Source organism: Blastocystis sp. subtype 4 (genome assembly GCF_000743755.1).
Source record: "Blastocystis sp. subtype 4 strain WR1 chromosome Unknown seqid_0270, whole genome shotgun sequence".
NCBI classification, from domain to species: Eukaryota; class Bigyra; order Opalinata; family Blastocystidae; genus Blastocystis; species Blastocystis sp. subtype 4.
Window position 1 is genome coordinate 1 of NW_014569277.1, and position 13,993 is coordinate 13,993.

A 13,993-nucleotide genomic window follows, 5' to 3' on the forward strand; every position below is an offset into this window, starting at 1 on the left:
GAAGCAGATGAAGCCGAAGGAAGAGGAGAAGGTGATAGAGGAGGAGGTGAAAGAAGAGAAGGAAGAGAAGAAGGAGGAAGTGAAGGACAAGAAGAAGGACAAGAAGGAGAAGAAAGATAAGAAAGACAAGAAAGATAAGAAGGAAAAGAAAGATAAGAAGGGCAAGAAGGAAAAGAAGTAGATTTATATACGATGTGTTTTAAGTATCCGTTGTTTGTTGAATAAGTCGTAGTGGCTAAGGCGTTTCATGAGTCCCCCATTCAATCATAATACGCCTTTCATTTAAGTAGTTGTTATGTCTACCTCTTGTGTACGACCTGAGCTGTATTTCTTTATCATGTACACGATAATATACCTAGAATTAGCTCTCTTTCTGAAGATGATCTTTCCCTTTGTGAGTCTCTTTGCAACTGTGGTCAAAGAAATGTCATCGCCTCCTTCACTTCTGTTGATCGTTACTGCTAAGGATTGGGCTCATTACTAGAGATTAAGAACTTTCTGAGTGATGTACGATCAGTTAGTATCACCTATCCTGGAGGTGTCCCAAAATACATTAGTACTGCCTCTAAGTTGATTGATGCCTCAACTAAGAACATAAATCCTTTTGATGGGTTTAAAGCTGAGGTATGGTATTAAGATGCTTTCTTAATGTTACAGATTCCATCAGGAGTCAATCTCGAGTATAACGGAGAATCATTCAAGGAACTGGAGAAACTTGGAATGGATGTGTTGAAGAACTGTGGTTTTGCTCTTGTTGGAGGAGGTATTGGAGAGAGACTTAACTCCAAGTACATCAAGCTTTCTCTAATCTCAGACTTGGTCCGTGATTTCAGTTTCCTAGAAGACTATTGCAGGTTTTTCCGTGCCATTGAAGTATGGTTCATGTCTTCAAACGATGTGTAGACTCGATTCGAGTGTGAAGTCCCATTTGCGATAATGACTAGCGATGGCACAAATGACGAGTGATAACTGGTTGACTTCGTGATCTGTAGAACAATCAAGCTTCTGGAGGAACACAATTACTACGGTCTTAAGAAGGAAAATGTAACAATTATGAAGCAGAATGGAGTTCCTGCCATTAAGAATACGACTTGTGAGATTGCTACAAAAGAGGATGGTCACATGGTCTTCAAGCCTCATGGACATGGTGATATTCATCTTCTTATGAGTCAGGTACATTCAGTAGAGAGTATTTATTGTAGAATAACCTTCCTGAGAAATGGGTTAAAATGGGCAAGAAATATGTCATATTCTTCCAAGATACGAATGGACTCTCTCCTCACGGTTATGCTCCTCTTCTTGGTGTATCTGAGAAATATGGTTATGATTTCAACAGTATGGCAATTGTCCGTCATCCTGGTGAGAAAGTTGGTGGAATCTGCCGATTAGTGAAGGCTTCGGGTGAGGAACTGACATGTAATGTTGAGTACAATCAGTTGGAAGGTGTGTTATTGGCTTCGACAGGAAAGGGTGACGTAGCGAATGAACAGGGTAATAGCAAGTAAGAATACGAAGGTCTGATTGACATCCAGCTATCCAGGAAACATAAATTTGTTATGCATTCGTTTGAATAATTACTGTGAGATTTTGAAAGAGAGTGGTGGTGTGGTTCAGGAGTTTGTGAATCCTAAATACAAAGATGCAACACGAACAGAATTTTTAGCTCCTGTTCGTCTGGAATGTATGATGCAGGATTATCCCAAGCTCCTCATACATCACTCTTCTCCTGTTGGATTTGTTTCGTTACCTCGTTGGTTATGTTTCTCTGCAGTGAAGAACAGTGATCAGAATGCTATCAAACAAGCTGCTGCTAGTGGATATCCTGAGTCTTTCTTCTCTGGTGAGGAAGATATATACAAATTCTATCGACGTGTGTTACGTGAGCATCATGTGAAAGTGGGAGATGAGTCTTATGATCTGTCTCTTACTCCTGCTTTGGGAGTTCCTCGATTCCCATTAGTAACTCTCACTGCGGAAGCTGGTCTTACGACAAGTGACATTGCTGCCCATTTTGGTCCAAATGTGGAGATTACAGATAGGTCTGTTCTGTTGGTGGATGGAAGAGATGTACTGATTGATAATTGTTTGATTGATGGTGCTGTTATTGTGAGAGCTTGTGTTGGTGCTCGAGTACACATTCATGATTGTGTATTGAAGAATGAAAGTTGGCATGTTGAGACTGTGGATAAGGAGGATCCAGCTGTGGAGAATAAGTTTGCTTTAAGAGGATACAAGTTGGTGAAAGATGAAACGCGTGAATTGGTATTTGATAAGCCTGGTGATTATGATATTACGTGTTAAGGTTGTGAGAGTTTGATATGAATCAACATTGAAAAGAGTGAATGTTTGCTCATACAATAATGTGTTTGTTTGAAGATGTAGAACTGAAAACTCTCCCTTTCTATCGAATCGAATTGTAGTTGTAATATACAGAATCTCTTGTGCCTCGTCATTACTCACTTGAGGACTCTTTGGGACATGAATAGTATTGGACACTTCAGAGACCTTCCCATCAATCAATAGAGAACATTGTATTGGTTTTGGTTGTTCTTCTACCTCCATAGAAATGGATATACTTCGACTTACGGGTAAGATATCCTCCCTTGAAAAGAGACAATAATTGTGATCACTCCAACACAGATGAATATCTTTCCCTAATTGGTTAGTATTTTTAATCTCTTTGTAGTCTGAATTTCTCAAAACTAGTTTCAATCCTTCCATCATTACATTCTTGTCTCGATCCAAATAGATCTGATTCAGTGGAAAGGTCCGACTTAATTCTCTTGTAATAGAGGCTAAGGAACACAATCGCCCATTCCGAATGACCATATTGATATCATCTGGAGTCAATCCACAAATATCCATAACAAATGATATTCCATTAATCATTCTTCGTTGGAGTCGATTCACAGCCATCCTAATATCTTCCATTAGAATCATGGTACAATGAAAGGAGCCATTCATTTCCAACACATATTCTATCTCCGTTTTGGTTGAATCAGTTTCATTCTGGATGTATTCATCAATGACTGCTTCTGCTTCTTGCAAAAGAAGTGTCTGAACACACTTACGAGATAAGTAATTCTTGACTGTTGGATCGGTATACTTGGAAACAATGATCTCTTTAACCATTTCTGTTAACGCATAAAAACCGATGTAGCCAATACGCCAATACTTAATGGGAATTATTTGAGTCTCTTCTATACGTACAACCGTATAAATACAACTTCGATTCCTCCAATCAATGACCAGAGAATGACATGGGCTCACAGGTCTTTGGGAAAAGGTGCTTAGATAATAGTAAGTTAGAATACAAGGTTCTTTAACACACTCTCCAACCATGTGCAATTCCCTCAAAGTTTTGGTGATATAATCAATACTCTGAGCCGTGAAATGAACTGGTACTACCATCTTATATTTCGTTACCGCCTCCCCAAATTGCATCATGATACAATCCAGAATATAACGATATTGGACTTGAAGAACTTGCATCAATGAAAAGGATTGACCATTATCAACTTGAAATACTGACTCTATTCCTCTTTTGGGATATATCTTGATATTTACGAGATTACTACTCATTTCTAGGGCTTTATCATATGTCTTCCCGATAAACGAATGCACATTCTTAATATGTGGATAACCAGATTGGTTTATTCCTTGAGATCCCTCTGTAATCCATTTATTATCCCAATATACAATATCTCGGATTGCTTTTGTTTGGGAGAGTTGGATGTCCTTGACTATATCTCCATATACTACAGAACAATAAATAGAATGATTGTCAATTCCCAGGAGAGCAATGGGAGTTGCCATGGGATGAATGTGAATCTGAACAAACAACGATCCAGGAAGTTGTTTATTCCTCAATGAGTTCATTTTCATTAAGGTTTTGACGACGTAATCGATTACAGTAGTAGCACAATCGTAGACCTGTCGTTAAGACACCCAATTCAAGGAGAATCAAGGATATGTCGATTAAATAACCGTCTCTTGATGTAATTGCCGGAGGCTCGGGCGCGTACACAGTACTCACCTTGACATTCTTCTAATGGGGAGATAGTATGTGCGTTGTGCTTGTCTGCGCTCTTGTTATATTGGAGACCACATGCATTACATAACAGAAAACGCATAGGAGGAGGAGAACGACGCCACTTTGGAGTTGAGGTCATACCACAATGAGCGCAGATGCGGGGTTCATTCTTACGTGATCGAAGCATTAACTACAATCATATTTTTCTTCCACCGATACCAGTTTGAGGGCAGCTACTGAATTGTCACCAAAAGGATTCGGAGGAATGTATGCAAAAGGAAAGTCCTTCATTGTATACCCTCCTCCTACTTCCACATCCTTTCCAATAAGTCGGATCGCCACTGATGTGTTGATGGGATCTGCAGGGTCGGCTAGATCCGTTGGACGAATCGATGAAGGATCACTGGTACTTGGATTCTGGGGTGACTGAATCGTTGAATCATAATCAATACTAGAAGACGACGTAGTTCGAAGAGGGGAACTGCGTCCACAGTTAAGACATGCCTTTGATTCTAAGACTGATTAGATACTCTGTTTGTTACTGAGATTGTTGATGTAATGACAGTTCGAACACTTCCATTTCTTCTTGTTTCTCGATTGTTTCTTCTTGTGGCAGTATGTGTCATCGAGATTGTTGTCATCCGAGAATACTGAAGTGGATCCTGATAGTCCACTGCTGTCTGCAAGTGTCTCTCCAGACGTTCCACAGTATTGATCATCAAACAAAGAAAAGTTGTGCTTCGTATTGGGTAATGGACACTCACGACTAATGTCGGATATTGTAGTTACACAAGATGGACTCATTTGAATTGGCATATTGCGAATAGATCCACTAGGTAGAAGACCATACTGCTTATTGTCAGTGTTACCTGCCAGTTGCAGTGGGTCTGCAAAAGAAAGAGCTTCATTCTCCATCCTGGATGGGTTCTCTTTAGAATCCATGAATGATGGGTTGAAACAGACATTAAGAAAAGTGCTACCATCGTCTTCCATATCAATGGAAACTCCCTCGAATGGAAGCGAAGAGAAGCGAGTCATACCTGAGGTAGTTGGTCCATCAGTAGACGTACACTGTTGTAACAACTGAAACTCCGAGACTGATGGACTAATTCCTGATGTTAACACATCATCGTTTGGTAAAGGACCAAGCATGAAGTCATCCATCTGAAGGGTGTTGAATGTGTTTATATCCGAACGGCCTGACAACGAGTTCAGGCGACTATTTGACAAACTCAGAGAAAATAGAGGTCCAAGAGATAGAGAACGGGAGGACATCATCGGTTCTGGTGGAAAACTTGACTCCACTGATGGAGTCTCCATACATACTTCGGCTTTGTCTAGACTACTCAAAGCCACTTCCGATTCAGGATTGACGGATGTAGCAATATCCATAACCTGCCACCGTGATCAGATGATATTATTAAATGGATATGGATATTGCTTCACACAGCAGCAGTTCTTCACACAGAGCGAAGATATTTGTATCCGTATTCTTCGCTCTTCGCCGATTTTATTATTCTATTTTATTGCGAGATACTTTTAGAGTACAATTCAATAAGCTGCTCCTTGAATCCTATGAGTGACAGGTGATTGTCAACTCAAATCGGTTTTAATTGTGAAGAACTCTATTTGTGAATAATTCTTGTTTGGAAACAAGGATGTATCAATAAAGACATGCAACTAAAGAGAAGACTTGTCATTGCCATTCTGTGAAGATTTGTGTTTGGCTTGATTCATCATGGCTTTCTCCTCTTCCCTGGCTTTCTGAGCCCGTTCACTCACTTTCTTTGCGTCAAACAGCTCTATCCCGTAATTTACAGATTATTATTCTCTACCATCACTGTTCTCTTTAGGATTCACATATCGTGGCTTCTGTGACAGATCTGCATTGATCTCCTTATTCTTCATACAAGCTCTCCAAGTTCGGTAGGCATCCTTCATTTCAGCCTTATCCCAGTGATGAACGGCGTCAATAATATCGTCCATCAAGAAGGCACATCTGTGCGGCTTCACCATTGAGGCATTGGGATACTCTTTTACACTCATGATAGAAAGAAATGAATATTTCGATTCAGAAGTACTCTTTCGTATTCTCTTGAATGCCGAATATGCCGACACTTGTCGCAAAACAAACAAATCTAATGATTCTTATCTCTAAAGCTCTTCGTAAGAAGTGCCGACCCAAATACAATTCCCATGGAACAGCTGAGAACAGACCATCCAACTCGAGTCCACATTCCAGCATATAGAGTAGTCCGGTTTACTGGTGAGAAAAACTTTCGAATTGACGTGCAACTTTCATATAATGGAGACAATGATGGCTTCTGGAATGATCGCAACAATCTAGGTCCAAATCCACTCCGAATCCTACTTCATATTCTTATAAACACCAAGTGGATAGCAAACTAACTGAGAAGCAGTATAAGCACAGGTGATGACAAGAAGGCATTTTCCCATCAACTCGTAATGAGCAGGTTGATGGTCTTCAGCCCTCAATCCCCGTGAATGCGGCATTGTATGCGTTAGTCCCAAGTCCTGGAGGAAATCATGGTTGTTGATTCCCCATAAGAATGAGAATGTTCCGAAGAAGACCGCGTTAAAGAGTGAGCTATGTAAGAGCGAAGGGAAATAACCGCGGTACAACCGACTCCACATAGAATAAGTTGGAACCTCAGAAAGGTTGAGACTATTCATTAGAGTTTACTTCAGCCCCAACATTCTCTTTAGGTATTTTCGATCAAATGGATGTTTGATAACTGAGACACAAGCTCCCACAATACCTCCAGCCAACGTGGTTTGAACTCCCATAGGTAGATCAACTGTTAGTTCATGATCCTTTACAGAACGAAGTACCTAGTGATAAGCTTCTCTTATCCTTCACTACCAGTGGGAAAGCAATCAATTGAACTGCCCTCTCTAAGAATAACATCCAGGAATACCGACCAAAACAGCCAATTACTGGATTGACAGAATTCTTGGCTATTCCTGCCTCTTTAGCTGGAATATTTGGGATATCTTCCATCTCACGCATTACTGCCTTTGTCTGTCTATCTGATATTGTGATAGGGCCTGAAACATGACGATATGAAGTTGCTGACAGTTTTGGTGTTGCTTTGATGGGCTGTTCTGGTGGAGGAACAGGCTCTTGCTTAGAAACATTAGGTTTCTTGGATCTGTCCCCCATAAATACATTCATTAGGGAGATTGGAGTGATATCCTTCTTGAGAAGATTCCGATAAGATGATAAATAGGTTGGATATAACATAAATCGGCCCTATTTATGACATTCCAGAATTATTATTACAAATAACTCACCCATAAATCCACCAATCACATAGTACCAATAATTGGCAGAAAAACTCTCTTGACGCATTGCAAACGTCATTGAATATGGGACAGGAAAAGGAAGAGCAAGCAATTGGAAGGGTGAATGCATCCGAAGTGTGACATCCTGATCTGCACTGCGATAGGAATGCAAGACTTGACGTTGAGTAGAAAGGAAAGCGTGTTGATTAGGAATGATTTGAGTGATAAGAGAAGTGAGATTGGTAAGATACGACTGAATGGAAGAAGGAATAGAAGAGGAATGAAGGAGTTTCCAATAATCTTCAAAATCGATTGTATTCTTGGAATGGAAGAAAAACTCCATTAATTGATTTTGATTCTCTTTGGTAAGAATACCCGCTAATTTAGCTTGTTTTTCAAATTCTTCTCTGGTGATCCTGCAAGGTTCGCTGATACCTGCTAGCAATACAAACAAGAGATAAGCAGCCGAATCTGAGGGTGAATCATAACGGAAGGACATGAGAACTGCAAGGAGCTGCTCATCGGTGTAGTCATTCAGGTTGTTACGATGAAGGAATTGATGGAGTGCTTTATTGATCTGTTTCTCATCTATTGGAGGAAGTGATGACTCAGCTTGTCCAACAATTGGAGGAGGATTGGAAGATGAGTCATCTGAGGAAGGGTTAGAAGAGGAGTCGACACTATCAAGATTCATATTTGTCTCAGAAGCAGACTCTGTATTATCTGTTGATGGTTGATTCGATACTCCCCATGGTTCAAATAGACCTAAGACCCAATTCACTATGGAAGGAATTTGGAGAGACTGCATAATTTGTACACCAGCACTAGCAGCAAATTCAACACCTTCCTTATGTTCCTTCTTATCTTCCTCTTCGATAAAGACTCGTTGTAACAATGATACGAGAAGATGAATACGTTTCTCCAAAGCCTCATCAATCACTATATCAGGTTCCTTTTGACTCTTCACTTCTTTAAATCCTTCATTCATTCGATCAACAGAATCTCCCATCTTGTAGAATCGTAATCCTTCTACTGTTTCTTTTAGTAAAGCCCGAGCAGCGTCTGTCGAAGGATCTCGAAGTTGTTTCAAGATAGTGTCCATACCGAGGAAGCGGGAATCCGTAAAGTATTGTAACACTGCTGGATCACACACATATACAGTAGTATGGTCCTCTGTTACAGTATAAGTTGCATCACAAGGCTGATTCATGATTAATGAAGAGAGACATGGGAATGAACCAGATCGCAACAATCGCTGACTTCCTTTCCAACCTTTCTTCTCTCCTTCTGTTCGTTCAACACATCCCTTATCGATATAAAAGAGATATGAAGAATTATAACCCTCTCGACTTAGTATATCTCCTTGTTCTAATTGAACCTTGTAGAAGTAATAACTCAGACGATACAGATCTCTGTATCCAAGACTTTGAAAGAGAGGATGTTGCTTCATACTGCGAATGAGGCGAAATCGTTCCAATTTATGAATCCCAGGAGCCTCTTTTGAGACTGCTTGAAGAGTACTGGCTGATACACATCCCAGGGCTGCCACATCATCTGCTGTTATTCGTACGAGCTGCTGACCATCAGAAGGATGAGCAGCAACTCCTAACAGAGACATTGTCCCACGATGTTCAAGAAGCTCCTCTCCAATTGACTCAATCCATTGATTGAAATGAACATCTCCACGGAGAAGGGTGCAGAGAGTCATATCTGCGGAGAACAACTGAAGAACATCACCAGGGAGATAAAATGAGCTAATGAATGAATGATCGGAGTTACACTTACAGTTTCATCGAATGGAGAATGGAAGCAATAGATGCTTGTGAAGCACGTCCTAATATTCGTGTAAGTCGCAACTGAGTCTGAAGGTATTTCAAGTCAGCTGGGGTGAGTAGTGATGGGATATCCTGTGTGATTGGCACCACGGTTTCTTCCTCCTTCTGATCATTCACATTCTCTTCCTTTGTAGAATCATTCGCTTCTTCCTTCTCTTCACTCCCACTGCCTTCATTCTCAATTACTTTCTGAATTGCTTTAGCCAATACTTCAGCTGAATAACCTCCCACAGAGCAGTAGCTACTCTCATCCGTACCTCGTAGAAACACTTCCTTCGAGAATGTTGCTCCTCGCAATAAAGGAAGTCCCACTTCACTGGAGAAGCTATATGGAAGATATTCTGTGGAAGGAACTGTTTGTGGTAACACTCCCATTGCTTTCAAAACGACTGCAACGGTATGACTACAGAAGAACTCAGCATTTGTATCCTCCGTCTCTAGACGACTATGACGTTCCTTTTGAATGTCCTCTCGTAACTTGGATAACTCGTTTGACACATTGTTCTGTGAATGAAGTAAGAGGTCGTATGTAAAGGGATCTAGAACTGTTGTCCTCAGAGTTTCCTAGAGGAAACCAAAACGAAACATCCTTACAGCGATCTCCTTTTGACGTTGTACTAAAAGATACTCACGATTCTGCAATAAAACTCTCTTAAGCTTTTGAGGACTCCACAGTCCCGCTTTTAGAAGGGTATTAGTATCACTCATATACGGCTTTCCTTCCATTCCTTTTACCAAATTCCAGATTTCCTTCCTTTGCTTATCGGTTCGTGTAATCTACAGTCGAATTCTCTCTCCACTTCTCACACGAAGATATCGTACAGCAATAGCAGGCGCTTTACTGTGCTGGAGACGATCATCCACTTCGAATAACTATAAATAATCAAGTATTGGATGAAGTACTTGGATTCCATTCAAGGCTGCTTCTAAAGCATATACTTTATTCGTTTCGGGATCTCTGATAACAACACAGATATGATCCCAGGGAGAGTATTGCTATTCTCAAATCCATTTCCCTTTACTTACTTTTGCACCGTAACAGAGCATTGCACCAAATAGACTCATGTCTGAACATCTTCTTGAGAAGAGGAGAATGTCTCCTGTGTCGAGATCATTTGGAACAAGGGTATCATGGTTTAGAACGTGAAAATGATCTTTTTGAAGGCGATAGAACTCTGAAGCATCAATTTTTCCATCCATTGTACTCCCTCAAAATATCAATGACAACAACTTATCAAACAAACAACACAGAGCTAATGGAATTAACTATGACCGAATCACTCTTTAGGCTTCCACAGGCTTAGGCTCCTGATCATCATAGCTGAAGCACTTGAAGCGAATAACCTTATTGAACATGAAGTTACCGAACAGAAGAACGACAAAACCAATCAACTCGACGAGCGAAGCCAACTCAATCTTCTCTCCGTGCTCATGATCGAAGAAATAGATAATGATATTGACAATCCAAATACACATGGTACGGACAGCCTCCAAAATGGTTCTGTGCACAGCAGAGAACGTCTGAGTGACCATCATACCGAAGAGGTTGTAGAACAGAATGGCCAGAATGTAGAAGATGATCAACCACATCAGAGCCTTGCTGTGAGCAAGCATGTAGAAGGTCTGAATGGTATCCTCATGGAACACAGCCATAACCAAATCACTCTTAGAGTTCGTGTTCTGGACAATAAGCAGACAAAGTCCACCAATGAGACCACCCCACATTCCCTCAAGACCAACAATCAAGGAAGCAGCAGCCTTCACATTCTTAAGAAGATACTCCTCAATGACAATCTGGGAAGCCTGAATGATCTGAGCGCCAACGACCAGACAAATGGACATCGTAATCTCAGCAGGTGTAGAAACGTGCTTGCTGGGATTCACGGGATCCTTACTCTTCATGAAGGTAGAGCAAGACACAGTAATCAGACCAATGAATACACAAGTAATACCAGTCCAGTGGAAGCAACGATACTTCTTGTGGAGGAAGATAATGGAAAGAATGGCGGAGAAAATGACCATCGATCCACGAAGCATCTGCCACACAGAGGCATCGAGGTAGAACAGACCAATATTCATCAGACTAGTAGCAACCAAATCACACATAGCAGGGGCAGCGACATAGAAATAATGCTTGCAATGCTGAATAGAGTCATCAGCTTGAGGAATCAGATTAGCCTCAGCATCCTTCTTAGCCTTGCACTGTCTAGTGCAACGGGTAACCTCGTACACAATCAGGCAGGAAAGCATACCAATGAACATAGACTCTGTCTGGAACCAGGGCTTCTGGAAATCAACAATTCCCTCACCAGGCTTTCCAAGAGCCTTCATACCGAATACGTACTTCTGGATAACGACAGTTGCCGTTCCGAACAAAAGCATTCCAGGAATGCAGGACTTCTTAGTGAACTCACTCACCATTCTACAAAATAAGAACTCCGTGATCCATTTCCAACCTTTCCTCTTATTGTTAAAGGGTTTTATGGCAATTCAAATTGTGGTTGCATCTTGCCACGACGGTCGTCTTACAATGATAAATGGATTATACAGAAGTATTTATTTCTGCATAATCAATTGTGTTATGACACTGAGATTCCGACGTGTTCTATCAGGCGGATCCGCTTGTTTAACCCAAGAACCGCTGCCGTCACATTTCCCCTTTTCGTTTTACTAGTTTCGAAATTGGATAACTCTAAAGGACATCAGATGCGAGTTTGAATAATCAAGAACAATATGCAGGCGGTTTTTTTGGTCAACTTACAATCACGAATGCCGAAGCAAAAGGGTTCAAACAAACAAAACACATACAAATCAATCCCTCTTACGAGAAAACATAATCTTCTGCGTTGGAAGATCATCCTCACTTTCAGAAAAAGACTGTTCTGAACCATAACTTATAACTTCTGAAATGCGACTCATCATACTGTCTCGATTATCTGTAACATAACTAAAACGATCTGTCTCGATGCCAAGACCACTATCACGCGTCTGGTATGAACCTCCTAGAGAGACTCTCGTCTGATAAGAGCCTCCAGCAGAGACTCGCGCCTGAGACTGTCGTCCAAAACCTGATGATCTTCGAGTGACAGGAGCAATCATCGAGGTTGCCATCGACTGCCTCATGCGCCGCTCCAACACTGCAGCCTTTCTTCCAGCAGCAATTACCTATACGTTATTCTATCTTTCCACAGCTACATCATTAGAAGCCTTTCCAGCCATATCCTTCTGGAAGTTATCCATAGCATGCTCTTGGATGGATCGTGTCATCTTTTCCTGTGCCTCTCGCTTCTTACGAATTTCCTCTGCTTCCTGTTTCTTCTTCTCCAATAGATTCAGTTCTCCCATGAACTGATCATAGAATTGGACAAACACGTCAAAGAATGAATCCACTGTGTACGTCTCTTTGTTCTCTCCCCATGTCTCCAATAATTGATTGAAATATCCATTCACTCGATTTCTCTCTTCTGTTAATGTCTTCAAACTCTTCTGGAGATCAGGAATCCGTAATGAAATCTTCTGAGGGAAACTATATCTCATAACCATTCACCAATTTCACCTGTCTTCTTCACAGCAAGGAGCAGAGTTACTTACCTTGGTTACAACACTCAAATCGGTTGAGAGTTGATTGATATCCTTAAGTGTATCCGCAAAGTTCAATTTCGAAGCATCCTTCAGCTTCTTTAATTCTTTCACAGCAGCTAAAACCTCAGGATAACTAGAATTCACAATATCACAGATCACTCTATCAATAAGAACCTTCTCTCATGCTTACGTTAGCAATGTCTTCGTACCATCACTACTCTTGGTTTGACTTAGTTTCGGTAACAAATTAATGCTAAAACCCCATGCACCTCCACGGATACTTTCTCCATTCAGATAGTTACCTACAGCAAGAATAATTTCCATCAGCTTTTTGATTCCACTTGAATTCATCATTAGTTTCTCATTCTTTTCATATACTTCTGTGATTTTGCGTATACGCTCATTCTCGTCTTCAAATGTGAGAATAGATTTGCAACACTGTAAACGTTGGAGAACACTTGGAATATCACTCAATTCATAAGCAAATAAACTTGCTGAACTCAGTTTCTTCTCATCTCCTTGGAAAGCCAGACACACTTCTTGTTCTTCTGGTGTAGGAGCAGCATTCACTAAGAGACTTACTAATTCCTTTGTCAAGATATTGAAATCACCAAACAACAGAGCATGATGAAGGTCTCGAACAGTTATCTTCAGTCGACCAATAGCAATACCCACATTCTGTTCTCGTTTGGGATCCAAGAGATTCACCACCTTCTCTGAAGCGTTCACAGGCTCTGAAGGAAGGACGAATGTAATTTGTTTGGTTGAAAACTCCATGTCTAACATAGCTGTATCCAATTGAATATCACGATCATTCAGACTAAACCACATACTCTTCTCAACAACTGTTTTAGATGAAAGAACATCCCAATACAAAGGACGTAGCTTGGCATCATGTTTGAATTTCGGTCGAGGAGGAAGGATCTCATCTTTTGGCTTCGTTTCCTTCTTTACAACTGTTGTACGAAGAGATGACGAAGAGGCGGTTAGAGGAACAGGAGCAGCAGAAGCAGTAGGAACAGGAACAGGAGCAGCAACTGCAGGAGCACTGGAGGAACAACAAGGTTCAGTATGACCATCAGGGTACTTCACCAGTTCACCTTCAGGAATGTTAAGGAAACCAACAGTGTTCATATCAAGATCGAGAACAGAAGGATCCATTCCTTCCATTTCCATTCTCATCTTCACTTGTTCAATGGGTTGACCCATGGATACTGCCTTAAACTTCTTGCTGTAG

At 40.9% G+C, this 13,993-nt stretch overlaps 5 protein-coding genes across 5 annotated transcripts; 1 reads left to right on the top strand and 4 right to left on the bottom strand.

The window, feature by feature from the left end:
• Window positions 1–295: 295 nt before the first annotated feature.
• JH06_3821 (UDP-sugar pyrophospharylase) lies at window positions 296–2,301 on the top strand (the record flags this gene model as incomplete). The annotated part of the gene is made up of 8 exons (XM_014670472.1): window positions 296–324; window positions 360–454; window positions 485–624; window positions 658–873; window positions 904–962; window positions 993–1,173; window positions 1,203–1,501; window positions 1,533–2,301. The coding sequence occupies 8 exons, from the start codon at window positions 296–298 to the stop codon at window positions 2,299–2,301; spliced, it is 1,788 nt and encodes a 595-aa protein (XP_014525958.1).
• Window positions 2,302–3,953: 1,652 nt separating this feature from the next.
• Window positions 3,954–5,425, bottom strand: JH06_3822 (hypothetical protein; the record flags this gene model as incomplete). Its single annotated transcript, XM_014670473.1, has 3 exons — window positions 3,954–4,223; window positions 4,253–4,545; window positions 4,576–5,425. 3 exons carry the CDS (start codon window positions 5,423–5,425, stop codon window positions 3,954–3,956), a joined length of 1,413 nt encoding a protein of 470 aa, XP_014525959.1.
• Window positions 5,426–7,717: 2,292 nt separating this feature from the next.
• JH06_3823 (mitochondrial carrier family) lies at window positions 7,718–10,239 on the bottom strand (the record flags this gene model as incomplete). Its single annotated transcript, XM_014670474.1, is given in 7 exon segments — window positions 7,718–7,774; window positions 7,788–9,093; window positions 9,125–9,738; window positions 9,769–9,951; window positions 9,982–10,047; window positions 10,078–10,170; window positions 10,201–10,239. The coding sequence occupies 7 exon segments, from the start codon at window positions 10,237–10,239 to the stop codon at window positions 7,718–7,720; spliced, it is 2,358 nt and encodes a 785-aa protein (XP_014525960.1).
• A 219-nt stretch (window positions 10,240–10,458) lies between these two features.
• Window positions 10,459–11,595, bottom strand: JH06_3824 (hypothetical protein; the record flags this gene model as incomplete). Its single annotated transcript, XM_014670475.1, has 1 exon — window positions 10,459–11,595. The coding sequence occupies one exon, from the start codon at window positions 11,593–11,595 to the stop codon at window positions 10,459–10,461; it is 1,137 nt and encodes a 378-aa protein (XP_014525961.1).
• Window positions 11,596–11,985: 390 nt separating this feature from the next.
• Window positions 11,986–13,965, bottom strand: JH06_3825 (hypothetical protein; the record flags this gene model as incomplete). Its single annotated transcript, XM_014670476.1, has 4 exons — window positions 11,986–12,339; window positions 12,370–12,700; window positions 12,731–12,916; window positions 12,947–13,965. The coding sequence occupies 4 exons, from the start codon at window positions 13,963–13,965 to the stop codon at window positions 11,986–11,988; spliced, it is 1,890 nt and encodes a 629-aa protein (XP_014525962.1).
• Between the last annotated feature and the right edge of the window lie 28 nt (window positions 13,966–13,993).